The sequence below is a fragment of the Suricata suricatta genome, chromosome 7, assembly GCF_006229205.1.
Source record: "Suricata suricatta isolate VVHF042 chromosome 7, meerkat_22Aug2017_6uvM2_HiC, whole genome shotgun sequence".
Lineage (NCBI taxonomy): Eukaryota > Metazoa > Chordata > Mammalia > Carnivora > Herpestidae > Suricata > Suricata suricatta.
The window spans coordinates 31,177,913-31,202,514 of record NC_043706.1 but is presented as its reverse complement, the minus strand read 5'-3'; the positions used below and the strand labels follow the sequence as shown (position 1 = coordinate 31,202,514).

General features: G+C 52.6%; 5 protein-coding genes across 10 annotated transcripts in view; 2 read left to right on the top strand and 3 right to left on the bottom strand.

Moving 5' to 3' along the window:
• Nucleotides 1-5,881, top strand: part of RGL2 (ral guanine nucleotide dissociation stimulator like 2) — a 7,325-nt gene extending 1,444 nt beyond the window's left edge. The window contains exons 3-18 of one of the 2 annotated variants that reach the window (XM_029944081.1): nt 332-415; nt 670-848; nt 978-1,028; nt 1,116-1,413; nt 1,664-1,915; nt 2,003-2,106; nt 2,203-2,287; nt 2,371-2,439; nt 2,643-2,717; nt 3,282-3,314; nt 3,429-3,550; nt 3,650-3,745; nt 3,842-3,953; nt 4,061-4,351; nt 4,957-5,071; nt 5,199-5,881. In XM_029944081.1, the coding sequence (XP_029799941.1) occupies nt 332-415; nt 670-848; nt 978-1,028; nt 1,116-1,413; nt 1,664-1,915; nt 2,003-2,106; nt 2,203-2,287; nt 2,371-2,439; nt 2,643-2,717; nt 3,282-3,314; nt 3,429-3,550; nt 3,650-3,745; nt 3,842-3,953; nt 4,061-4,351; nt 4,957-5,071; nt 5,199-5,410 (2,178 nt within the window). In that variant the 3' untranslated portion in view covers nt 5,411-5,881. Of the gene's footprint in view, nt 1-331; nt 416-666; nt 849-977; nt 1,029-1,115; nt 1,414-1,663; nt 1,916-2,002; nt 2,107-2,202; nt 2,288-2,370; nt 2,440-2,642; nt 2,718-3,281; nt 3,315-3,428; nt 3,551-3,649; nt 3,746-3,841; nt 3,954-4,060; nt 4,352-4,956; nt 5,072-5,198 lie in introns of both variants that reach the window. The other variant, XM_029944080.1, reaches the window with a different exon arrangement.
• Nucleotides 5,882-6,705: 824 nt separating this feature from the next.
• PFDN6 (prefoldin subunit 6) lies at nt 6,706-8,296 on the bottom strand. Of its 4 annotated transcripts, none has more exons than XM_029944089.1 (5): nt 8,221-8,296; nt 7,707-7,785; nt 7,390-7,460; nt 7,173-7,297; nt 6,706-6,933 (listed from the first exon to the last, which is right to left on the bottom strand). In XM_029944089.1, exons 2-5 carry the CDS (start codon nt 7,768-7,770, stop codon nt 6,804-6,806), a joined length of 390 nt encoding a protein of 129 aa, XP_029799949.1. In that variant the 5' UTR covers nt 7,771-7,785; nt 8,221-8,296; the 3' UTR covers nt 6,706-6,803. The 4 variants fall into 4 exon arrangements, with proteins under 4 accessions (XP_029799949.1, XP_029799950.1, XP_029799947.1 ...); XM_029944090.1 differs by having other exon boundaries at nt 8,199-8,263; XM_029944087.1 differs by lacking the exon at nt 8,221-8,296 and adding an exon at nt 8,004-8,044 and having other exon boundaries at nt 7,707-7,857.
• Nucleotides 8,297-8,371: 75 nt separating this feature from the next.
• On the top strand, nt 8,372-16,189 carry WDR46 (WD repeat domain 46). The gene is made up of 15 exons (XM_029944083.1): nt 8,372-8,519; nt 8,625-8,837; nt 8,946-9,026; nt 9,168-9,280; nt 9,401-9,488; nt 9,634-9,695; nt 9,944-10,048; nt 10,135-10,285; nt 10,403-10,538; nt 10,732-10,831; nt 14,715-15,028; nt 15,178-15,272; nt 15,444-15,539; nt 15,687-15,800; nt 15,913-16,189. The coding sequence occupies exons 1-15, from the start codon at nt 8,451-8,453 to the stop codon at nt 16,012-16,014; spliced, it is 1,839 nt and encodes a 612-aa protein (XP_029799943.1). The 5' UTR covers nt 8,372-8,450; the 3' UTR covers nt 16,015-16,189.
• A 230-nt stretch (nt 16,190-16,419) lies between these two features.
• B3GALT4 (beta-1,3-galactosyltransferase 4) lies at nt 16,420-18,320 on the bottom strand. Its single transcript, XM_029944085.1, has 2 exons — nt 18,050-18,320; nt 16,420-17,873 (listed from the first exon to the last, which is right to left on the bottom strand). Exon 2 carries the CDS (start codon nt 17,848-17,850, stop codon nt 16,699-16,701), a length of 1,152 nt encoding a protein of 383 aa, XP_029799945.1. The 5' UTR covers nt 17,851-17,873; nt 18,050-18,320; the 3' UTR covers nt 16,420-16,698.
• Nucleotides 18,321-18,950: 630 nt separating this feature from the next.
• Nucleotides 18,951-24,569, bottom strand: RPS18 (ribosomal protein S18). Of its 2 annotated transcripts, none has more exons than XM_029945259.1 (6): nt 24,488-24,569; nt 23,914-24,012; nt 19,554-19,640; nt 19,375-19,476; nt 19,183-19,274; nt 18,951-19,066 (listed from the first exon to the last, which is right to left on the bottom strand). In XM_029945259.1, the coding sequence occupies exons 1-6, from the start codon at nt 24,488-24,490 to the stop codon at nt 18,991-18,993; spliced, it is 459 nt and encodes a 152-aa protein (XP_029801119.1). In that variant the 5' UTR covers nt 24,491-24,569; the 3' UTR covers nt 18,951-18,990. The 2 variants fall into 2 exon arrangements, with proteins under 2 accessions (XP_029801119.1, XP_029801120.1); XM_029945260.1 differs by having other exon boundaries at nt 19,375-19,449.
• Between the last annotated feature and the right edge of the window lie 33 nt (nt 24,570-24,602).

Below are 24,602 nucleotides of genomic sequence, written 5' to 3'. Positions count from 1 at the left end.
CCCTTGCACCTTGTTTCTCTGCTGTGTTGGGGTTCAGCTCTGGGGGGAAAGGGCCACAGCGGTCTCCAGGCCCAGGGTTTGTGCATTCCGCCCACCTCCCCACTGCTACCCCCTCGACTCCACCGGGCCTTGAGGCGGCTTGGGGGGGGCTGTCTGGGCCCCAGTGGGGGAGACCTGGGGTCACCAGCCCCCCCCACCCCTCGCACTCGCTGGTACTGTCCCCTGCCACCACAGGTGAGGGGTACAGAGGGAGGAGTAGGGCCTGGGGTGAGGGCTGGGGCCTGTGAGGTTGGTGTGGGACTGTCTGACTTCCCTTTCCTTGCTCCTCCAGGCCCCTGTGTCTGTCTGGGATGAGGAGGAGGATGGTGCCATCTTTACTGTCACAAGCCGCCAGTATCGGCCTCTTGATCCCCTGGTGAGATCCTGACTTTGGCTTCTCACCTCTGACCCATCATCTCCCAGTCCCCCTTACTCTGGCAAACTTTTTGGCCAGAGTGCTAAGCTGGAGGTCTAGAGACCTGGACTCTGCCGTGTGACTGAGATCAAGTCTTTTGCCTTCTCTGCATCTAAAGTGACGAGCCTGGACCATGCCTAGGTCTGGGATTTTCCCCAGCGATATAAGGACAAAGGTGAAAAAAGGGTCAGTAATTGTCCTTCTGTCTCCAGCAGGCCCCAACGCCTCCCCCACGTTCCTCTCGAAGGCTCCGAGCTGGCACTCTGGAAGCCCTGGTCAGACACTTGCTGGATGCTCGGACATCAGGGGCTGACGTGACCTTCACATCAGCTCTCCTGGCCACCCACCGGGCCTTCACCTCCACGCCTGCCCTGCTAGGGCTTGTGGCTGACAGGTCAGCGTCATAAGGGACCAAGGATGAGAGAGATATCTGGCTTTTTAAAGCCAGAAAATCCCACCAAAATAGTCAAAGCCACTGAGGCTTTGGAAAAAATGGGCAGATAGAATCTCTTCTTTTTCCCAGGCTGGAAGCTCTTGAATCTCATCCTACTGATGAACTTGAGAGGACAATAGGGTGAGTGACCCCTGACTGTTAACCTCACTGTTCCCTCTGGGTGAGCTGCAGCTTCACCTGACCCCTGGCTGATTCCCCTTCTCCCAGGGTAGCCATCTCTGTACTGTCAACCTGGCTGGCCTCTCACCCTGAGGATTTTGGCTCTGAGGTCAAGGGTCAACTTGACCGGCTTGAGAGCTTCTTGCTTCGGACAGGGTATGCAGCAGGGGAGGGTGTTGGGGGGGGCAGCGCTGACCTCATCCGCAACCTCCGGTCCCGGGTGGACCCCCAAGCCCCCGACCTTCCTAAGCCCCTGGCCCTCCCCGGCGACCCCCCTGCTGACCCCACGGATGTCCTGGTGTTCCTCGCTGACCACTTGGCCGAACAGCTGACCCTGCTAGATGCGGTGAGACCCTGACCTCTGACCCTATGCCCCCTGCCCCCTTACTAACCTCTCCCTGACTCCAGATCCTTTCCTTGCTTCCAACCCATCCTGATCCAGCTCCCAGCCTCCTCTGTCCACTCAGTTTTGACCTTTCCTTCTTTTCCCCTTGTGCCCCTTTGGTTCCTTCGCCACCTGAGATCCTCACACCCCTGATATTGGAAGGCTGACCTCGCTTGACTATGAACCTTAACCTCTGCCCTCTGCCCTGCAGGAGCTGTTTCTCAATCTGGTCCCCTCTCAGTGCCTGGGGAGCCTGTGGGGTCATAGAGACCGGCCAGGACATTCCCACCTCTGCCCATCTGTCAGAGCTACTGTCACACAGTTCAACAAGGTGGCAGGGGCAGTGGTCAGCTCTGTCCTGGGAGCCACCTCAACTGGAGAGGGGCCTGGAGAGGTGACCATTCGGCCACTCCGTCCTCCCCAGAGGGCTCGGCTCCTGGAGAAGTGGATCCGTGTGGCAGAGGTAAGAGAGAGAGAGGCTTGGCCCTGTTGGGGACCCTGGTGTGGGGAGAGGTCCCAAAGCTCTGGCCTGCCTCTGTGACCCCCACAGGAGTGTCGTCTGCTCCGAAACTTCTCTTCGGTTTATGCTGTTGTGTCGGCTCTGCAGTCCAGCCCCATCCACAGGCTTCGATCAGCCTGGGGGGAAGCAGCCAGGTAGGGAGGGTGGGGCACCGCCTGGAGCTGAGGGCTGGGAAGCGGCCTGGGGGCGAGCCTGGCCCATCCTCAGGGTTGCTGCCTTCCACCCCTCAGGGACAGCCTCAGAGTCTTCTCCAGCCTCTGCCAGATTTTCTCCGAGGAGGATAATTATTCCCAGAGCCGGGAGCTCCTCTTACAGGTAAGGAAGGCCCTGTTCCCTGCGTTCCCAGCTGCCCCTGCTCCCCATCCCACACCTTCATCTCCTCGTTCTGTCCCCACTAGGAGGTGAAGCTGCAGCCCTCTCTGGAGGCAAATTCCAAGAAAGCCCCGAAGTCTGGCTCCCGGGGTGGAGTGAGTGACTAGTTGGGAGGCGGTTGTGAAGGAGTAAGGAGTGGGGGGCGGGGGGGGGCAGCAGTCTGTGGAATGGAGAGGGGAGGCCTAGCAGGGCGGGGGAATTACATTTGTCCTCCGAGGCAATGGGATAGGAACGTGCAGAGCAATTGGAGAGCCCTTAGATCAGGGGCGGGGTGTCTGATCCTGACCTCTGACCTCAGGGTGTGGTCCCATATCTTGGCACCTTCTTGAAGGACCTCGTGATGCTGGATGCAGCCTCCAAGGATGAGCTGGAGGTCGGTGATGTGTGTGTGTTACTGTGTGCATTGTGAGGAGGGAACAAATGGGCCTCTGGGCCAGACAGACCTTCCAGAAAGGTGCCTTGGGGTGTTAGCGCTAAACTCCAGGGCTCAAGCCAGCTTGCGGGAATTCTGATTCTGTTACTTGGGCAAATTGGTTGACCTCTTTGTGTCTAGTGATTTGGAAATGGGAAACCAGTGACAGTGTCTATGTCAGTCTGTTATTATGAGGATTACATGAATTAATGTTTGGCAAGTGCTCAGAACACGCCTGAAATGTAAGCATATGTAGCATTTTTTAAATAAACAAACACCGGGAACTTGGGCAAATTCCTCATTCTCTCGGAGCCCTAATTTTTCCTCTGATCATTCAATTTCAAGGGTAAGGTAGAGGGCTTAGGGCGTGACAGGAGTGAGGGGAAGCCAGGGAAAGGACAGAAGAGTCAGAGGCCTAGTGAATGAAATGTGTGTGAGTTGGACGTGGATGTGTGTGTGCTTGGAAGAGGGGACATTCTCTCTGGAGCAGGGTCGGGCTTCACCCCATCCCCATTATTCTTGCAGAACCGATACATCAATTTTGACAAGCGGAGGAAGGTGAGGGGAGTGCGTGGGCTGGATGTTAGACACCCCGGTCATGTCCCAGGAAGGGGAGGGGGATGTTGGGGGTCCCTGAGTTTTGGCTTCTGCAGACTGTGGGCTCCTTCTTAGGAGTTTGCTGTCCTTTCTGAACTGCGGCGGCTCCAGAACGAATGTCGTGGCTATGACCTCCGACCTGACCCCGATATCCAGCGGTGGCTGCAGGGGCTCCGGCCACTGACGGAGGCCCAGAGGTGACTGGCTGGGTGAGGTTGGGACTCCAGAGCTGCGGCTGAGTGTGGGGGTTGGTGTGTCACATCCTGACTTCTGCCCGTTTACCCCCATCTTCACAGCCACCGAGTGTCGTGTGAGGTGGAGCCACCTGGTACCAGTGACCCTCCTGCCCCACGGGTGCTTCGGCCAACACTGGTCATCTCACAGTGGACAGAGTGAGGGAGTCCGCGGTTAGGGGGTAGTGCCTTGGGGAGGCTACTTGGGAGAGGAGCCCTTCTTCCTCTGACGCCCCCAGTCTCTTGCCACTGCAGGGTTCTGGGCTCTGTTGGCGGTCCCACACCTCTTGTCTCCTGGGACCGGCCCAGCGTCGGGGGAGATGAGGTACCTGAAACCCCCGCTCCTCTGCTGACCCGGCTGGCCCAGGTGAGCCCTGCTCCTGACCTCTGACCTCAACACTGACCCTGCCCTTTGAATGTTTCTTGCTTGACATCTCTGCCTTCATGCCAGCGCCCCATGTTGTTTGTCCCCAGCACATGAAGTGGCCGTCTGTCTCATCTCTGGACTCTGCCCTGGAAAGCACTCCGTCCTTGCACAGTCCGGCTGACCCCAGCCACCTCTCTCCCCCAGCGTCCTCTCCCAGGCCTTCCCGAGGCCATCGCCGCTCTGCCTCCTGTGGCTCCCCACTCAGTGGGGGTGCAGAGGGGGCCTCCAGGGGGACTGGATGTGGGGGAGGGGGGCCTGGGCCAGGGGCCTCTGATTGCCGAATCATCCGCGTGCAGATGGAGCTGGGGGAGGATGGCAGCGTCTACAAGAGCATCTTGGTGAGGAAGCTGTGGGCTGGGGCTGGGGGGAGAAGGACGATGCCTTGCGGGGCTGCCGAATGGGGGATGACTCTCGTTTTAATTCTGACCTTTGGTTATGGCAGTGTTTTATTATTATTTTTATGTTTACTTATTTTGGGAGGGGCAGAGAGTGTGCACACTCGAGTGCGGAAGGGGCAGAGGGAGAGGGAGAGAGAGCATCCCAAGCAGGCTCCGTGCTGGATCCCCCAACTGTGAGATCATGACCTGAGCTGAAACCGGGAGTCGGACGTGTAACTGACGCGCCACGCAGGCGCCCCATGGTTTTGGCAGCTGTTTTATTTTAAAGGCTACTTTGCATCGGCTGCTGCACCTTGAATTTTGGTGGCCATGTTAGATTTTCAGAACCAACGGCAGTTTCCTGACAGGGAAGCAGGGCTATTTCACTGAACACTGTGGGGTACGGGCTTGTGGAGTCCAGGGGGCCACCGAAGAGGGTTGCCCTGTTCATTCTAAAGTGTTTGGCATTGGTAACCATCTTGGGTTGGGATCAGTGGTTAGAGCTGAAAGGACAGAAAGCAGAGGTGATGGCCAATTTATTGCTCTTTTGGTCTCTGTCCTGCCAGGTGACAAGCCAGGACAAGGCTCCAAGTGTCATCAGTCGCGTCCTTAAGAAAAACAATCGTGATTCTGCAGTGGCTTCGGAGTATGAGCTAGTGCAGCTGCTGCCAGGGGAGCGAGGTGAGAGGCCATGAGGGAAGGCCGACTCGGGAGGAGAGTGGTGCCCAGCGCGGGAACGAGGCCACGGCCAGGGGGTCGTGGGGGGAATGACCGTGCTGTTCTCGACACACCCTCTCTGATCTTACAGAGCTGACCATCCCCCCCTCCGCTAATGTCTTCTATGCTATGGACGGAGCTTCACATGATTTCCTCCTGCGGCAGCGGCGGAGGCCCTCTCTTGCTACACTGAGTCTCACCAGCAGCCCCTCTGCCTCAGGAACTCCCCCAAGCGAGGGAGGTGGGGGTTCTTTTCCCAGGATCAAGGCCACAGGGAGGAAGATTGCCCGGGCACTGTTCTGAGGAGGAAGTCCTGCTGGCTCCACAGAACGCATGGTGGCCATAGCACATGTGGGTCGCCAGCTGAATGGCGGCAGTCCTGTTGCACTGGGAAGAAATCCAGAAAGGCGGCCTACCACCCTGGGGCAGTGAAGTGCCACTGGTTTACCAGGAGGCTGAGAGATTCAGCTGTGTGAGAACTGGTAATCTTGGTAACCAAGTTGGATACCTGTGTATAGCTCCCTACTTTCCATGAATGCAGCACACAGCTAGTGCTGGAAAAGGATCCGTTTTTGATTCCTGGCCACATCCTAGCATGCCAAGGGCCAAGGAGAGGCCTACAAGGAGGGGGAGAAGAAAAGCCTAGAGGCTCTGAGCCCTGGGGAGAGGGGATGGCAAGAAGTAGGTTCTAGTAGGAGTTCTTTTTCCTGCCCTGGGGTTGCCTGTCACTGTGACAACACTAAGATAATAAACCAAAACACTACCTAAATCCTACTCCCCTGTCCTTGCAGTGTGTATGGTCTAGCCGCGGGGAGTGGGGGTGGAGAGATGGCTGAGGGTAGATGCCAGGTAACAAGAAGGAGCCCGGTGTTTTCTGTGCCCGGTTCTATTCCATCGCTGAAAGCGAGGTGTTGGTGGAAACGGTTTCCTCCCAAGTTTATTCCTCCCCAGAAACCCCTCTACCCCAGTCCTTTTATTTGCTCCTAAGTTTTTCTCCTCCGTTGTCACAGACCCATGTCAAGTACTGCCCACCCAATGAAAGTGACCAGCATGAAGAATAACCCGTGGTTGAAAATTTGTAAGAAACAATTTTAGGACAAAGAAATCAAGAACAACTTTGTGGGTACCTGTCTAAACTTGGAGGGTTGACAACATCACAGGTCATTCCACGTTGGGATTTCAAATCTGACTACGCTACATGCAAACACATTCCAGAAAGAGACTGACGAGAGAGGCCAGGGCTATTTGGAGGATGACAAGAAATCACAGCAAGGAGGGTCACCATATTTCATCCTGGGGTCTCTGTTTAGACTATTGTGAGTTCTGCAATTAAATTGACCTTCCCAACAGCTTGGGACATAAATGCCCCTCTCATGTTTCCAAAGGGGCTTGCCAAGCAAGATAAGGGAGAGTTCGGCGTTGCATATACAGGCAAGGAGATTTGAGACATTTCAGATTTTACTCTCAAGAAAGAGGATCACTCTGCCGCAGAGATTCCAGTCACAAGAATATGGACCTGAGGGAGTGATGGTGGTGGTGTATGTATAAAGTGAATAGGGCCCGGGGGACGGATGCGAGACAATCACGACAGAAGTGGCTGGTCAGAAAACAGCCAGGCATTTTCACATTTTATTAGCTACAGTATAGACCCTAGAGCTGCCTCAGTCCCTCCCCTCCCCCTCCCCCCACCGCGGGGTCAGGCCTTCCCAGAAGCCCCTGCCTTGGCTGCCTGGGCCCGCTGGAACTCCTGCTGCAGCTGAGCCAGGGTCTCCCTCTGTTGCTCTGACTGCCGTTCGAGGTCGCGGAGCTGGGATTCGTATCGCTTACTGAGGAGAGGCAAGAGAGACAAAGAAGCAAATGAGAAATTAGTGGAACTTGCTATGGAGGGTGGCGAAGGCAAGGAAGAGATTGATGGGAAAGAACTTTGCGATCTGGGGGAGGATTTGGAGGAACTGGACAACCGGGGGGGGGGGGGGAGACTCTGGGAACTACTCTACAATGGTTCCGGAACACCCTTCTGCCAGCGCTGTTGGGTGCACTGCAGGCTGGTGGAAGAAAGACTCACATTTCAGCTGTGATGTAGTCCAGCCTCTTCCCCACTGTGGCCCGAGCCTCTCCCAGCTCCTGTTTGACCAGCACAGGACCCAGAAGTTTAAAGACCACGTTGGACCCATCTAGAAGGGCCAGTTCCTGGTGGAGGGATGGGACATACATGATCACAATCACTGCCAGTACAGGTCCCTCCTCCCCAGCACCCCACCCCCCGCAAATCCTTTTCTCACCTCCTTCACAATATTATTTTCTGTTAGTTGCGCCTCAAGCTTTTGCCGCCCTGACATGGATTTACTCAAATCTGGGGGTTGGAAGGAAAGGTTTGATTAGAAACATCAAATGTGCCCCCTGACCCCAATGCTGAAAAGAAAAAAATGGAGCTGAGGAAGTAGGCATGGATGGGGCGGCAGATCACTGGGTGGAGAAGAGCACTGCGATGGGGGAAGGAGCTGCACGCGAGGACTCGGGCAGAAAACATCGTCTTGGTTTGGCTCTGGGCTGTGAATAAAGGGATTGGGGCGAGGCTGCACCAACCCTGCTCCCTTACCCTTCTGTAGCTGTTGATATTTCTCCACTTCTCCCTGTAGCTTCTTCTGAATTAGCTCAGCCATGGCGGGGACGAAGGCCTGTGGGGAGCAGGAGAGGGGCGCTGGGTCTCACTCTGGGAGATACTCTCAAGCTCCCCTTTCTGGCCTGGCCTGCGGAAATGACAGCACTCTTGAGAGGCAGCCTTCCAGGACACCACAGCCTGTCCCCGTCCAGCAGAGCCACTCTACCCCGGCCCCAGGAGGAGGCGGCTGAAGCAAGACCCCAAACCTCTCAACCGAAACCCAGCCCTACTCACGTTCTCCCTTCACTATTACTAAACCTGGAAGTAAACAAAGAACGCTGGGAAAAGAGCGCCGGAAGTTGCCCTCCTATGCATGTCGGGAACTGTAGTTTTGGCAGGTTTAATGATTGGTGTTCCGCCAAAAAGATAGGACTCGGGAAGTTTTAGGCAAGATGGGGAAAGGAAGCCGGAAAGAGAAACTATACTTACTTGGGCCCCAGACTCAGATTACCTTTCATTCATTACTTGGGCATAAGCTGCTGCTGCTCCAGATGGAGGGACCAAGGCCCGCCCGCCCCTCGAGAGAGAGAGAATGAGCCCTCATTTAAGATGGAGCCTAGAAGGCTTCAGACCTGGTACGGCGCTGATTGGATGAGGACCGGCGGACTTCCGGGAGCTTCCAAGCCGACCGTGGGACAGCTGAGGAGTTTTGCACGTGGGTCGTCTTTTCGGGTGGGCTAGATGGAGACAGCCCCCAAGCCGGGCAGGGATGTCCCGCCCAAGAAGAACAGACTTCAGGCCAAGAAGAAGGTAGAGACCTCCCTGGGGTGGAAGGGAAGTTTTTAGCTGCGGGCTTGCAGGGGGGCGGGGCGCGGCGCGGGCTGCGGATTGTTAGAGCTCCTGATCTGCCTGTAGAAACCCCGGAGGTACTGGGAGGAAGAAACCACTCTGACCGCTGCGGGAGCTTTTCCAGGGCCTTCTGGTAACAAGAAGAGGAATCGTGAGCTCCGCCACCAGAGGCCAAAGAACACTAACTTCCCAAAAAAGTCTCGGATCTCCAGAAAGCCTCAGCTCCCGAAGAAATCCCGAGAGCTGAGAAATCCGGAGCCTCAGCGAAGCTTGTCGGGGGTGAGACTTGGGTCTGATAAGGTGGTGGGGCAAGTCGCTTTGTGCCTTATGGGTGCGAGGGTTGGGGTCAACCCTAGTCTGTCTGCTAATTGCTACCTCCTTCCCCAGGCCCAGGATCCATTTCCAGGCCCTGCCCCCGTTCCTGTGGAGGTGGCTCAGAAGTTCTGTCGCATTGACAAATCCAAAGAGGTGAGGATCAGTCTGAGAGTGGGGAAGGGTTGCAGCCCGGGAGTATATGAGTGGGGTTGAAGGGGGGCTGTGTGGCTCTCGTGGAACCCTACATAATGTCTGATTCTTTTCCCACACTTCTCCCCACCAACGGTATTATAGCTGCCCCATTCCAAGTCTAAAACCCGACGCCGACTTGAGGTGGCAGAAGCGGAGGAACAGGAAACAAGCACTAAAGCTGCTCTCTCTCAGCTGCTTCTTGTTGAGGAACCCGGGTAAGTGGACTCTCATGTGGGCCTCCTCCGGCCTTGCTTTATGAAGCTGGCTCTTCTCATTTTCATGCTGGTGCACTCACTTCATATTAGGAAGTTTTATTGCTAATAACTCACTTCTAGGTTTCTGGAAGGGGAGGATGGGGAGGATACGGCAAAGATACGCCAGGCGGACATTGTGGAGGCTGTGGATATTGCAAGTGCAGCCAAGGTGAGTCTGAGGTTGGAAAAGGGGCCACTGGCTGGATTGGTGGTGCAGAGCAAGACGGAAATGGGGACTAGAAGAGGGAATTACTGAAAGGAGCCAATATTTTTCTTGACTTTTTTTTTTTTTTAAATGCTGTTCCCTTTCCCAGCACTTTGATTTGAACTTGCGGCAGTTTGGACCCTACAGACTGAATTACTCCCGAACTGGAAGGTAGGGCGGGCTGTCAGTGACTCTTGGACTAGGACTTAACCACTAACCACTTCGGTCACACTCACCTCAGCCATGCCGTTGTATGTTATACCAATGATGTGGGGAGGGTCCTGTGATTCGCTTGCATGTGAGGTTGAGCATGTAAAGCATCTCATCTGGAGAGGAGGGGCTGGTGTGGGGCAGACCTCAGATGGTCTGAGTCACTGTGCTTCCCTGCACTGACACTGCCTGTTCTCTGCCTCCAACAGACACCTGGCTTTTGGAGGGCGCCGGGGTCATGTGGCCACCCTTGACTGGGTAACAAAGAGGCTCATGTGCGAGATCAATGTCATGGAGGCAGTGCGGGACATCCGGTCAGTGGGGGTGAGCATCCCATTCCTGATTGAATGATGATCCCTTGACCCCTTTTCCCACTGAACCACTCTTCCCTTCCTCCCAGGTTTCTGCATTCAGAGGCACTGCTTGCCGTCGCTCAGAATCGTTGGCTTCACATTTATGACAACCAGGGTATCGAGCTCCACTGTATCCGCCGCTGTGACCGAGTCACACGGCTTGAGTTCCTGCCTTTCCACTTCCTCTTGGTCACAGCTGTGAGTAGCTATGGAGCACGGGGACTGGGTGGCAGCCGTTGAGAAGACCGCTTCTTCTCTGGGATCCCAGTAGAATGACAGAGGGCAATTAGGACTCATTCTCTCTCTCTCGCTCAGTCAGAGACAGGGTTTCTGACCTACCTGGACGTGTCAGTGGGAAAGATTGTGGCAGCTCTGAATGCTCGGGCTGGACGTCTCGATGTCATGACTGAGAACCCTTACAATGCCGTCATCCATCTCGGACACAGCAACGGTTAGTCTCTAGTTGAGCTTTGACTCTCTGACCACCCTGACCTGCTTTGCTTCTATGTTTGCACTTTGCACATCCCTTTAGGTAGCCCCTGTTCCTCCCTCGTGTTCCCTCTTGGCCTCGGGACCCCATCTTTCCCAGGTGTCATCCCTTTAGCACCTGTTGAGAACCTCAGCTCCTTTCCTCTCACATCCAGGGACTGTGTCCTTATGGAGTCCAGCCATGAAGGAGCCACTGGCAAAGATTCTCTGTCATCGTGGTGGGGTCCGGGCTGTGGCAGTAGATTCTACAGGCACGTAAGTCACTTGTTTGGTCACGAGGTGCTGGGGAAGTTGCAGCTGGGTAGAAGAGTATAGAAAGCAGTGTGCCTTTAGGAGCACAGACTCGCAGTCAAGCTACCTAGGTTTAAATCCTGGTGTTAACCACTGACGGGCCACAGAAGCATGGGTACATTCTGTAACCTCCGTGTGCCGCACTCTCTCATCACCCCAAGAGTGGGGATGAGTATCTAGCTCAAGGGGCAGAAAGCTTTTTCTGTAAAGAGCCAGACAGTAAAGACTTAAGGTTTTGTTAGCTGAGAGGGAAATTTGAATGTATTATGTAGGTACTTAAGAGAAAACAAAGTATCACAAGTTTCTTAAGCAATAAAATTTAAAATATAATAATTGAGCATAGCATTTTTGTAATACAGGTCTGCTGATGGGAAGAACTGGGTTTTTCGTTTTGAGGATAATATTTTGCTCAGTTAATGTTAAAAGTTACAGTATTCTAAATCATCAAACTCACTTGCAGATGCTTGTTAGCATTGATCTGGGGAGAGATTTTCCCTGTTTTGTCTTTGAAAACCTTTCACACAGATCGTGAGAGAGGTGGTGCTGACATGCTGTCCAGTTATAACAGTGTCATTGTGCGTTGTGGTGCGCCCACAGTGGTGCAAAGATGAGATGTCAAACGGGTGTCGGTGTGGACCACTCTCCTGTGCTCTTGTGCAAAAGCAGCTGCAGAAGAGGCCATGTGGTTGTGTTCCAGTAAAACTTCCTCTGCCGACACTGAGATTCGCATCTCCTACACTTTTCACCTGTTTCAAAAGGTTTTTTATTTTTTGTTTCATCTGACGTAAAACGTCAAAACCACTGGGAGCTCCAGGGCTGTACAGAAGCAGGTGGTGGGCTGGCTTTGTTTGGCGCATGGGCCGTAGTGTGCCAGGCCTGGTCTTGGCTCACAGGCCATCACAGATGGCCCAAGCCAACATGAGTTAAAGCCTAGAGGGTTTAGCGCAGTGCCCAGGAAGTGCGAAGCCCTGGGTTTCACCGCTGGCATCATTGAAGATGATCATTCTCTCGAGGTCTGGCTGGTGACGTTAGGGGTAGGAGTGGGGGGCTTGATTTGAATCGCTGCGCCTCCTGAGAGTTTGAAGCTGCCCAGCTGCGCTATTTGACGTGTACGTGAGTGCGGACCTGGCACACTGTTTTCAACACGAGTTCCCTCTAATGGGATCAGTTCCTCTTAATTCCTTTCATTGTCAGGCACTCACTGGGCACCTGCTGAGGGCTGGGCTCTGTGCTGAGGGTGAAGAGGCCATTGAGCCTGTCCTGGGGTAGTATTCTACCTTATGTTCAGGAGCAGGGGACTGTGGTTGAAAGAAATGTCCTGCCAGGAGATGCACTTAGTTCCTACTGAGTTGTCTTCTGTTGCCGCTGATTTAATGTGTCCATCGCGGGTAGGTCATCCCATTGCCGGAGTTCCTCCTGGCTTGCTCCCTTTCTGCCACATTTTCTGGTCACCCAGAATTTGACTTGACATCTCTGGCTAGCTACACAGCTCTGTGATCAGCCATCAGTAAGGCCAGGAACCAAATTGCTGTTGGCTGGGTGCTTTCTGGGTGCCCAGGCTCTAGTACTTGCTTTGGCGGCATCCCTTCATTACTGCCCGTGCGTCCCTGTGAGGTCCTGGCAGCTTTTCCCTCAAGGGGCTCTCCGAGGTCCATTTCTGTCCATCCTTGCTGCCTCCTGTGAACAGGTGTGATGCTCACAGCCACTTTGCAGCCTCTGTTGTTCCTCCTGCTGGCATGTCCTGGGTGCTGCTTTCCTCTTACACTGCTGCTTGGGAATCTTGCATATGAAGCATAAACTCCATAACTTTATTTTCAAATGGTTTCAAAGAAAGTCTGTAAAGAAAAAAGGGGGGTGCCTGGGTGGCTCAGTCAGTTAAGTGTCCAACTTTGGCTCAGGTCATGATCTCATGATTCATGAATTCGAGCCCTGCATCAGGCTGTGTGCTGATAGCTCAGACCCCAGAGCCTGCTTTTGATTCTGCTCTCTCTCTGCCCCTCTACTTGCGCACTCGCATGTTCTTTCTCTCTCAGAAATGAACATTAAAAAGTCTGGGAAAGGAACAGCCCAGTAGCCACCAGCTTGTAAACTTTCCAGATACTCAGACACCCTTGCTCTCCCATAGTTGTACCTTAGGGGACGAGTGGTTTGTGCAACCGTTTTTACTCTGTATTGATGCCAGCCCAGCTCTAGGAGAGCGCTTTCTGTGGGCCATGGAACCTGTGTTGTGGTTTGCCTTCCCTGGACTGCTTTGGTCAGCAGCTGCTGTGCCCAAGGCCTAATCATTTAGTTCCCTGAGATTGGGTCAACACCTTGGGAACAGCTCTGGTTCTTGATTTTGGCCCAACTCTGCTTATCTCTGGTCCTTCTCAAGAGCACCTCAGATAAGCCACAGGGGCTCGAGATGAGGCTTACTGGCTTCCCTGAGACATTCTGGAGGCTGCCATTAAGGATTGGCTTGGATTCTCAGAGCTAGACTGTGTTCTGCAGGGTTAGTAGCATGGTAGTGTAGCCTGGATGCCCTCTGGTCAGTGGGCTGGTATTTGTGCAGGGGATCCCAAAGGCGGGTGTGTGCGGGGAGAGAAGCCCGTATGTTCCCTTGAGTTGAGGGGTGACCGAAGGGTGTGACCTGTGTCCCAGGAGCCCTCGGTAATTCCTGATTTGCAGTGATGGTCTTTCCATCTGGTGGAGCTGGGGCCTGGATTGTCTTGTGAGGAGTAGTGTCCAGCTGGACCTCTATTCAGCCCCATCACAGAGCTAGTCCCTCTCATCGGAGCCCTTTGGTACCCTCTTGGGCTCACAGCCAAGGCTAAAAAGAGAGTCTGTGGCCTCTTGGCAAACTTGGACCCCGTGGACTGGCTGGTCTCCCTTTAGCCTACTTCTCTGAGGAACATCGTGAACATAGAAGCTCCAACCTTGGAAAACAAACTACAGTGCACGACTCCTTGAGAGGATTGCCCTCCCTTTTTCCAGGGAAAGAGGGGGTGGCGCAGGGTCTCCTAGCTTATTACTTCATTACTTCCTAAGGTTTTCTCAGGTCCTCACAAGCTTCCGCTTGTGGTCTGTCATTGCCAGCGACCAGTGTTAGGGTCTCTGGGTCCTCAGTCTGAGTTTAAAGAGCCCCTGCCATTTGTTCCCTTGTGATCCTCCTGACGTGTCCCACTAATCCCCAAAACAAGCCTCTGCTTCCATCTCACCATCTCCACACTCTAATATTAATTCATTTGTACTTGGTATATGTGTTTCTTGAGAATGACCTAGAAAGCTCCTAGAAGTCCTCCCTGATCAATGCTGTTGATCCTCTTTGCTGAGCTACTGTGCTCCCAGTGTGTGCAGTGGGACATCTCATTTAGGTACAGACGGGTGTGCACACTGTCCCTTTGATTAAGAGACCAGACACTAATGGGGCGCCTGGGTAGCTCAGTTGGTTAAGTGTCTGACTGGCTCAGGTCACGATCTTGTGGTCCGTCAGTTCGATGGGGCATCACCAGCCCACATCGGGCTCCTTGCTGACAGCTCAGAGCCTGGAGACTGCTTTGTATTCTGTGTCTCCCTCTCTCTGCCTCTCCCCTACTCGTGCTCTGTCTCTCTCCATCTCAAAAATGGATAAACGTTAAAAAAGAAAGTAGTATAAAAAGAGAGCGCAGACACTAGAGACAGGCTGGACTTGAATCCTAGCTCTACCATTCACTCTGATTTGATTATATTTCTCTGAGCTTCAGTTTCCTCATCTGTAAAAGGGAAATAAAATTTGTTTCTCCCCACCAAGACTTTATGTCTGCACTTGACCACAGGCCTGCTCAGTAAGCCCACACTGCAAGTTAATTGACCTCCCCCTCTCTACTAGGTACATGGCCACCTCTGGCCTAGACCACCAGCTGAAGATCTTTGATTTACGAGGGACGTTCCAGCCTCTGAATGCTCGGACCCTGCCCCAGGGAGCAGGACACCTGGCCTTTTCCCAGCGGGGACTGCTGGCTGCAGGCATGGGTGACGTGGTCAACATTTGGGCGGGGCAGGGCAAGGCCAGCCCACCCTCCATGGAGCAGCCTTACCTCACCCACCGGCTCTCAGGCCATGTGCATGGCCTTCATTTCTGCCCCTTTGAAGACGTGCTGGGGGTGGGGCACACTGGGGGCATCACCAGCATGCTGGTACCTGGTGAGTGGGCCAGGGGATGGGATCCATGTGAATGAACTCTGGATGGAAGTTTGGGTTGGCTTGTGATAGCCAGGAGCAATAGGGCTTGGTTGGGCTGGAGCTTATGGACTTGGTTCTGTTTATAGCTCCATGCTTCTCCTTTTTTCCAGGGGCTGCTGAGCCCAACTTTGACGGCCTGGAGAGTAACCCTTACAGGAGTCAGAAGCAGCGCCAGGAGTGGGAGGTGAAGGCTCTGCTGGAGAAGGTGAGCATGTGCCTATGTGTGGTGTGGGCTGGGGGTAAGGAAAGCTCCCCATGCCCCAGGGATCTTGGGAAGAGTGGATTCAGCAGCCCCCTGGCTTCTGTCCCTCTTTGGATCACCCTTCTGTGGCTCCTATGGTTCCTTACCATTCCTGTCCCTCTGTGACACCTTCAGATACCTGCAGAGCTTATTTGTCTGGATCCACGAGCCCTGGCAGAGGTTGATGTCATCTCTTTAGAGCAAGAAAAGAAGGAGCGGATAGAGAGGCTGGTATGAATCAGGCCCAAGTGTCCAGGCCCTTCTCCCCTCCACAACCTTCCCTGTGCCATGTCCCCAGAAGTATGACACAGCACCTGGTGCTGCCGCAGTTCCTGGTCTCTGAGGCTCTTAAGATTTTACCCTTGTCTCCTCTCTTAGGGCTACGACCCCGAGGCCAAGGCTCCTTTCCAGCCAAAACCAAAGCAGAAGGGTCGCAGCTCTACAGCAAGCCTGGTGAAGAGAAAGAGGAAGGTCATGGATGAGGAACACCGGGTAAATGATCACTGAGGGGTGGACCAAGCGTCCCGTGGGCTGTGCCCTCCTGCTAGTGCCTCTGCCCTTGCCAGCCTGCCACTTCTCACCTTGCTGCTCTTTCACCACCTAGGATAAAGTCCGACAGAGCCTTGAGCAGCAGGCACAGAAGCAGGAGAAGAAGGCCGAGCCCACGAGGGCCCGGCCATCTGCCCTGGACAGATTTCTGCGCTGAGTTCTGCCCAAGGATGGCCTGAGAACAGCACTCTCCCCGCATGATTGCCTGTGGAGAAATGCCCCTATTTCTTGGAATAAGGAGGGGGCAATATGCCCCTTCGCCAACTGGGTAGGGACAGCTGGATCCTGGGGTGGGTTGGTATTAAAGAAAAAGGTGGGTTTTTTTTGGATAATGTGTCTAGATCATTCTCAGGACCTGTTCCCCCCTTCACCCAGCATGGAACTACTCTAGGATCTGAGGCGTCATAGTGTCCTCCTCCTACCCCCACCTCATATCCTGTCACTGTGGTCTTAGCCTTATTCTTTAGGGGTCTTCCTTCTCTCTGTCCTATGCCCCTGGAGAGGTCCTTCCCATCCAGCAGCCTCCAGGCTCCCTGGTGAGGACCACGCTGTACTCGAAGAGGTAGAGAGACAAGTTTATTGAGGAGCTTGTGCCCCTCTCCTGTGGCTGGAGAGAACCGCAGTGTTGTTTTACTCTTCCCGGTGACCATCTTTGGGGCTGGCAGGCCAGGCCCCTAGATTTCTCCTGTATCCCTCCATCTTCAGTGATAGACTGAGCATCTGATAGCGGAAACTGGCCATCTGCAGCCAGCCTAGGGCCCCTGCCACGGGCCTGGGTGAGAGAAGGCTGTGAGGGGTGCCGGCTGAGCTCCTCATTCCTCTGCTGTGGCCCCAGGCACTGTCAGCTGTGAACCCAGGCTATTACCCGACACCTTAGGATGCCCAAGACTCCCTGGAGCCAGGAGCAGAAGGGTGCAGTCTTTTCCCCATCAGGGCCTCCCACTAGCTTCCAGGCTTCCTGCATCTTCCAGGGGTCCAGCCTGTGGGATGTCAACAGGAATTTCCCATAGCAGCACCGGTCCAGGGGGTAGTGGGTAGCCCCTGCCAGCTTGACACAATGGGTTGGGGTGAGGCCTCCTCGTCGGGCACTTACCCCCACAAAGACATCCTCCAGTGGTAGAGGGGGTGTCCGGCTGGCCACTTTTAGGATGAGCTGCACAGCAGAAGCTGACAGCACATACCCTGTGCCAGAGGCATAGGGTGGAAAGGGGCCCCAGGTAGGAGGCCACTGCTCCTCTGATATCTGGTGTTTGCTCCCTGGTGTCCGAGTGGGGTGTACCCGCCAGTGCACACGGCCCAGGTACAAAAGAGGCATTGGCTGGCTCCTGAGGTTGGGCCCTTCTTGCCACTCTTCATCTCCAAACTCATTCTCTCGTGGAGGCTCCATGCTCTTCTCCCACTGTTCCCAACGGCCCCCTCGCCGAACCAACTCAGATACCAGTTCAGGGACGTTGACAAACACGTCATCGTCTGTCTTGAGGATGTAGCGGGCCATGGAACAATGTTTGTCCGCCCAATTCAGCCCGATGAGAGTCTTGAGAGTAAGGTTCCTGTACGAGTCCTGGAAAGCCGCCTGCAAGATATCTCCCTGGGTTGCTGCTTCTCGTGCTAAGTCGATCTCGTGGGATTCCCTGGTGGGATGCCGCAAGCTTGGCTCTCCCAGCAGAAAGAGTGTCTGCACCCTGAGCCCTCGGGCCTGGCGCAGCCCGCCCCATGAAGCCCGAATGGCATTTCTTTGATTCAAGTTCTCTGGCGCCGTGCACACCAGTATGAGCAGGAAGGGTGGAGCGCCGGCACCCCCGCAGGCCTCCACATTGGGGATCAGGAGGCGAGGCAGGGCCAGGGGCGGCCCTGGGGAGGCGGGCGCTGGGAGCAGGGAGGCCAGCGAGAGGCTCAGCAGCTCCTCCCCAATGCCTGAGGGCCCGAAAAGGGTCCAAATAACCACCAGCAGCAGGGCAGCAAGGAGAATGCGCCGGAAGAGGCTGAGAGGCATGGTGTAGCGTAATCAGAAGGGACCTGGAGGGAAAGATGGAGGCGGTTAGAGGGCGGAAGGCCCGGATCTCCATGACCTGGTTGCCTAACCGGCCACGCCTGGGATGGAGCAAGCGGCGGAGCATGCGACCAGTACCAGCACCGGGGGAGGGGCCCTGCCGCCGAGGCCCGGGAAGCAGGGCGGCGGCGGGGGTTGTTACCTTGTCGGGGCCCCGCCGCCCCAAAGCTCGGCTCCATGGCGGGGTTTCGCTGCAGCGCCAGTCGCCCCTCTCCCTCTCGTGGTGGCGGCCCCGCCCACCTTCCCCGGAGGGTGTGGTGCCGCGTGCACACCGCCTTCCGGCGTAGCGGCAGGCGAAGGAAGTACCGGTGGCTGGGCCTCTGCGCGACCGCGAATGGGATTTGGATCCAGCGAGCGCTGGGCAGCCTACTAGCCGCGGCCTCCCTCCCGAAGTACGCACGCGTCCCCTCGCTCTGCGGCGGAACCTAGCTCTTCCGGGTCAGCGATGTAGAGGCGTGCCTTCGTAGGGGAAGCTCACGTCTCTGCAGGCCACGGCTTTCTTTTTAAAAAAAGCTAGGCTTGGTCACGAGTAGCGGTACCTACACGTGCCACGCAGCCCCACACACCAACCCGAAAGCCTTGGTTGTCTTGAAATTGCCTTAGGCTCCCCCTCCAGGCCGAGTGTTCTCTTGACCGCATTCGATAGAAAGTGGACACCAAAGAGTTACTTCTGGTAGGGTGGGGAGTAGCAAGGCCTTGCTTTACCCTAGACCAAGTGCACCTGGTTTGGGTAGCTGAGGGAGGCCATCAAGGATAGAGAACACCCACAGGGCCCAGTCAGATAGCTTTCCGGATCAGCGTCCCCAGTAGAGAACTACAGGTGCGCTTGGCTGGCTCAGTCGGTTAAGCCTCTGACTTCGGCTCCAGTCATGATCTTTCGGTTTGCGGGTTCGAGTCCCCGGCGTCAGCCTCTGTGCTGACAGCTCAGAGCCTGGAGCCTGCTCAGGATTATAGCTCCCTCTCTCTGACCCTCCCCTGCTCTCCCTCAAAAAAAAAATAAATAAATAAATAAATAAAAATAAAAACTACATATAAGGAACCCATAGGTGTATAAACTATTTATTAACAGCAAGGCCTACAGATTTATTTCTTCTTGGACACACCCACGGTGCGGCCCCTGCGGCCTGTGGTCTTGGTGTGCTGGCCTCGGACACGAAGTCTGTAGGTGAGGAGAGAGAAGGGTCACAGGTCATGGTAAAGGTAACATCTGGAAAGAATGCAGGCCACCAAAACCCTCTAGGAGTCTAGGGGCAGGCAGGGAGAGGAGACACTCACCCCCAGAAGTGGCGTAGCCCTCTGTGGGCCCGAATCTTCTTCAGTCGTTCCAAGTCTTCACGAAGTTTGTTGTCCAGACCATTGGCCAGGACCTGGATTTGGACGAGAGGGTGACCAATGCTTTACCCACTGACCTCCCATGACTAATTTTAACTGGACACCCTGCCTTTAATCTCCCTTTTCAATACATACCTGGCTGTATTTTCCATCCTTCACATCCTTCTGTCTGTTCAAAAACCAGTCTGGGATCTTATACTGGCGAGGATTCTGCATGATGGTGATCACACGTTCCACCTGTCAGCAGGACAAAGCTCAGATACAGATAGCCTCCCTTCCAAGGCCCACCCCCAGCCCCCCTTCCTCTTCCTCACCTCATCCTCCGTGAGCTCTCCTGCCCTCTTGGTGAGATCGATGTCTGCTTTCCTCAACACCACATGAGCATATCTTCGCCCCACGCCCTGAGGAGAAGTTTTGGAGTTTGGGGCTGAGTCTCATTTTTTTGGCTTTCTTTGTAGCCCTACTATTCAGCCTGCAACCATCCAGTACACTATACTTTTCTAGATACCGAGTTCAGCTTAGGTCATGATCTCATGGTTCATGGGTTTGAGCCCTTGAGCCCTGCATCGAGCTCTGTGCTGACAGCTTGGAGCCTGATTGAGATTCTGTCTCCCTCTCTGTCTTCCCCTGCTCGCGCTGTCTCTCCAAAACAAACATTAAAGGAAAAGAAAAAAAGTACAAGCTTTATTCAGGAGCGGGTCTAAAGAAAGATCTTTTCATACTGTTCAGTACATCTATTTGTCGAGTGCTGGTGGTTAAAACACTGCAGCAGCACCCAAGAGTAGAACCTTCTAGTCTCTGCATTGTGGAGGACCAAAGGCTTGGCTCTCAAAGCAGATGTAGTACGACAGTAAGACTAGGGACTTTTGGGGTAACAGGGTTGATCAAGGGGTGGGGTTGTGGTGCTCTGGGTCTCTAAGGGTCAGAATTCGTTGGGCAGGTCACCTCATCTCAATGATCACAGTTTTCTAAGATCACAAACTTGATGGTCAGTGCTTAGAGATAATCAGGCCACAGGGAGCTAACTGCCCAAACCAAACTCTGCTTACACTGGTGGCACTGTATCAGCACCACCACCAGTACACCTCGCCACCTGAACTCAAGAAGCAAACACATCTGAATGGCGAATGATGGTGTGCCAGACTGAATAGTGCCCCCACCCCCGTTATGTCCACCTAGAATCCTAGAATGTGACCTTGTTTGGAAAAAGGGTCATTCCAAATATACTCGTTAAAAACCCAATGACTGATATCCTCACAAAAGGAGAGGATTCAGAGAAAAGAAGGCCATGTAGTAAGAGGAGTGACACAGCAACAAGACAAGGAACAGCAACCAGAAGTTTGGATTTTTAGAGGTTTCTGAGGGAGCTGACACCTTGATTTTGGATGTTTGGCCTCCAGAACTATGGGAGTAAGTTTTTGTTGTTCTAAGCCAACAAGTAGCTTGTTTCAGCAGTCCCAGGAAACGAAAAATTATTTCCTCTCTGTAAGTAGTGACCTAGACTATCAAATTATCAGAGGGGATTAAGGTCTAAGTCTCTTTCAAATTTGAGATTTACAGACAGGGAGGGTGCCTGGATGGCTCAGCTGGTTAAGTGTCCAACTTGACTTCCGGCTCAGGTCATGATTTTACAGTTTGTGGGTTCAAGCGTGGTGTAGGGCTCTGTGCTGACAGTGCAGAGCCTGCTTGGGATTCTCTCTCCCTCAAAACAGATGAAACTTTAAATAAAGATTTACAAATAAGACAGTATGTTTGATATTTTACTTTAAAATGATAGGGAAGAGTATAGATGAAACAAGAGTTCAAATTTTTAGCTGGACAATATTCATAAATGGGTAATATTCTTCCCTTAAAAATTTTCCATAATCAAAAAAAAAACTGCTGTTAAGCTAAAATTTTTGAAAGCCTGTTTGCAGACTGATATGGACTTGACAACTTCCTTCATTACATCCCTAGATCCCTTCTCTGCCAAGACCACCCGTTTTCTCCATCCATCAGCGTATACTCAGGGCACCATCACTCATTTGTAGCCCACAGGCGTGGGTCATAGAAGAGTTGACACCAAATTAGTATTACTCTCGGAAAACATTTAACGCAGTGTTACTCATCAGATAAGACACGAATTCTTCAAACATGGCCAGTGAGTACTTCCCAGGTTCCCTAATAATGCACAGGCGGCAGTATCACCCTGATTTAGATGAAAGGCAGAAAACCAGCCAACCTTACATACATTACTCGTATAAGGCCTGTATTATTTCTCAATATCCTCTTCTGCTTGCGTCAGTTTCCACTCTTTATTCTTCCCCATCCAATTAAAAAAATTTTTTTATTGCTTTTTATTTTATTTTATTTTTGAGAGACAGAGAGAGACAGCTGGAACAGGGGAGGGTCAGAGAGAGAGAGAGGGAGACACGGAATCCGAAACAGGCTCCGAGCTAGCTGTCAGCACAGAGCCCGACGCGGGGCTCGAACCCACGAACCGTGAGATCTGACCTGAGCCAAAACCGGACACTTAACTGACTGAGCCGCCCAGGCGCTCCCCCATCCAATTAATCTTACCATTTGTTTAACATCTTGAGGACTCCCACCTCTTACCCAGCCCCCACTCTCTTCCAGTTTCCAAGTATTACCCCTCCATTCTGGATCCTTGGCAAAATACCCTTCTCCAAGCTTTAGTTCTCTCACCAGAGAAGAGCTAATTGCATTTGCTGGCTCTCTAGTTAGAAAAAAGTCTCTGTAGCATCTATCTCTAGGAAAAACCTTTCCCAGTGGTAAGCAAAGCATCAGGATCCTGAAGAGACTTACTACAAAGTTCATAAAATTACCTTAAAGCACTACAAACATATTCAATGAAAGTAAATACAAAACCAGTTAATTTCAAAGAGGCAGAGAAAAAGGGATTAACATACACATTCCATTAACCATCACCGTCTTTTAGAGGCACATCTTATTTTATTGCATTGTGTGGATATTGTGGTTTTTTTTTTTTTACACAATGAAGGCTTGTATCGAACCGTCTATCTGTGCCATTTTTCTTTTTTTATAATTTTTTGTTTTTTATTTATTTTTGAGAGACAGAAAGAGACAGCGCGAGCAGGGGAGGGTCAGAGAGAGTGGGAGAGACAGAATCCGAAGCAGGCTCCAGGCTCTGAACTAGCTGTCAGCACAGAGCCTGACCTGGGGCTCGAACCCACGAACCGTGAGATCATGACCTGAATCGAAGCTGGACACTTAACTGACTGAGCCACCCAGGCGCTCCGTCATTGCCATTTTTTAACAGCACTTGCTTACTTTGTGCTGGCGTTACATTTTGGTAATTCTCACAATATGTCAAACTTTATTCGTTATAGTGATCTGTGATCATGACTCCTTGAAAGCTCATGATGGTTAGCATTTTTTCCAGCAATAAAATATTTTTAAATCAAGGTACTACACTTTAGACACAATCCTACAGCACACTTAATATTGATTACAATGTAAATATAACTTGCATTATGTAATGAAAAACCAAAAAAAATCATTTGATTCATTTTATTGCATGGAACTGAACCTGCCAGCGGTGCCCGTCTGTGTTCACTATCCCATTTAAACCTCATAGACCCCTTCAAGAAGGTACTGTATTTTACGCCGTCTTACTGGTTTCATGTAATAACCAAAGAAAGCCATCTTTTTGTATACCATTTAAGAACCAATGAAAGCTGTGCTTCCTGCAGTATAACATGAAAACACAAAGCTCATCAGGCTTATGAATCAAAGCTAGGATACACAGTTGTGAATTAAGAAGTTATCTACATAATACTTGTTTCCTTTATATTTCCTGAAACCAGGCTATCCTGGATCCATTCCCTAACACTGCCTTAATACATCTACCATGCACCAAAACCTGAGGATTGGGAACCAGACAGAACCATCCCCACCCCTACAATGTCCACATAAGGGCAGAAAACACATTCAGCCGTTCCACAATTATACACATGGGCAAAACAAAACAAAACAAAACAAAACAAAAACCATAATAGAATAATGTCTCCATTGGGAAGGCCGGTTCACATCAGGTTGGTGAAAGGAAACATCCAAGCTTCCCCTCACCAACTTAATTCATATAATGAACCAAACACTGGTTCCCATCAACAGAAACAAGAAATGCATTTCATTCATCTCTGGCATTCGAGTTAAATGCCCTGCTCACCATGAAGTGACACCCCCTCCTCCTTCCCAACTATAGGTTTCTTCATGCTTGGAATCTGTTGGGATTTCTATGTGCTCCCCTCTCCATGCACAATTATACAATTTCTACAGCATATAAATTTCCAGTGATGGCTGCTGTCAGGAGGCACTGCTGTAGGGATCAGAAACCACATTTAGAACGAACCCCACAAGGTGATCATGGCAGATGGTCCAGTAAAATTTTTAGTGAATTCTGGTCAACAGAACCCACTACCCAGCCCCTGAAGGTATCTTGGCTTATGCTGAGACTATTCTCTGGCTTTCTTTACTTACCTTTGTGGTATATGTGGTGAGAAATTAGAATTAGTCACCCTTTTAACCATTTTATTTTTTTAACCCAGCAGCTAAGATTATCTGGTTGAGACGTGTGTTTCTTCTACCCTGCCTCACTTACAGCTGTCTTAATCTAGGTTTCATTCTTATTCTCCATTCCTTACCCTACTTTACCTTAATTGCAGTGATGGCGAAGGCTATTTTCCGCCGTCCATCGATATTGGTGTTGAGTACTCGCAAAATGTGCTGGAACTTCTCAGGGATTACTAGAGACTGACAAAGATTGGGTGAGAATCAGACACCATGAATGAACTACCATCAAACAGTAATCTCAAACGGTAATGTTAAGCTTGAAGGGAGCAACGACACCCCCCCGCCTCCTTCAGTTTCCTCACAACATAAACTCCTCAGTGCCGCGGACAAGACATGCAAGTGTTCGGGCCCGGGAAAACGCAACCTTTGGGAAGGGGCAGGTCTTCTGCCCGTTCCCAAAAATAGACTCTGAGTGGCGGACACTGGAGTTCCCCATTCACGCCCAATCCCTTACCCCTTTCGAGTGCCCGGGGAGTGACTCTTCTTTTAGCCCACTCCCCAGATGTCTCTAGTCGTTCCTTCCCGGGGGCGCCATCCAAAGACTCACACAGAAAGTTACGAACCCCGAGAATAGGCCGTTTCCGGCCGCCTAATAGCAGACTTTCTGTGTCACGGTTCGGATGTCGCCAGATCCCCTCACTAACCCCACTCTTACCATGGCTGCGGCACCAGCGGCGGCGTGTAGGCCTCCTGTGGAAGAGAGAACGGAAGTGACGTCCTACCCTTATATAGCCACCAGGCGGAAGAGGCGGAGCGATCTTCCTGTGGCG

Excerpts from the sequence above, each read along its gene's own strand:
- PFDN6 (XM_029944089.1), bottom strand. The coding sequence starts at position 7,770 with ATGGCTGAGCTAATTCAGAAGAAGCTACAGGGAGAAGTGGAGAAATAT. Across the intron at positions 7,461-7,706 it reads ATATCAACAGCTACAGAAGG|ATTTGAGTAAATCCATGTCA; the intron begins GTAAGGGAGCAG and ends TCCAACCCCCAG. Across the intron at positions 6,934-7,172 it reads GACTACATCACAGCTGAAAT|TAAGCGATACGAATCCCAGC; the intron begins GTGAGTCTTTCT and ends GCCTCTCCTCAG.
- WDR46 (XM_029944083.1), top strand. The coding sequence starts at position 8,451 with ATGGAGACAGCCCCCAAGCCGGGCAGGGATGTCCCGCCCAAGAAGAAC. Across the intron at positions 8,520-8,624 it reads GACTTCAGGCCAAGAAGAAG|AAACCCCGGAGGTACTGGGA; the intron begins GTAGAGACCTCC and ends ATCTGCCTGTAG. Across the intron at positions 9,489-9,633 it reads ATATTGCAAGTGCAGCCAAG|CACTTTGATTTGAACTTGCG; the intron begins GTGAGTCTGAGG and ends TCCCTTTCCCAG.
- B3GALT4 (XM_029944085.1), bottom strand. The coding sequence starts at position 17,850 with ATGCCTCTCAGCCTCTTCCGGCGCATTCTCCTTGCTGCCCTGCTGCTG.
- RPS18 (XM_029945259.1), bottom strand. Across the intron at positions 19,641-23,913 it reads TCGCCATCACTGCAATTAAG|GGCGTGGGGCGAAGATATGC; the intron begins GTAAAGTAGGGT and ends ACTTCTCCTCAG. Across the intron at positions 19,275-19,374 it reads AGGATGGAAAATACAGCCAG|GTCCTGGCCAATGGTCTGGA; the intron begins GTATGTATTGAA and ends GTCCAAATCCAG.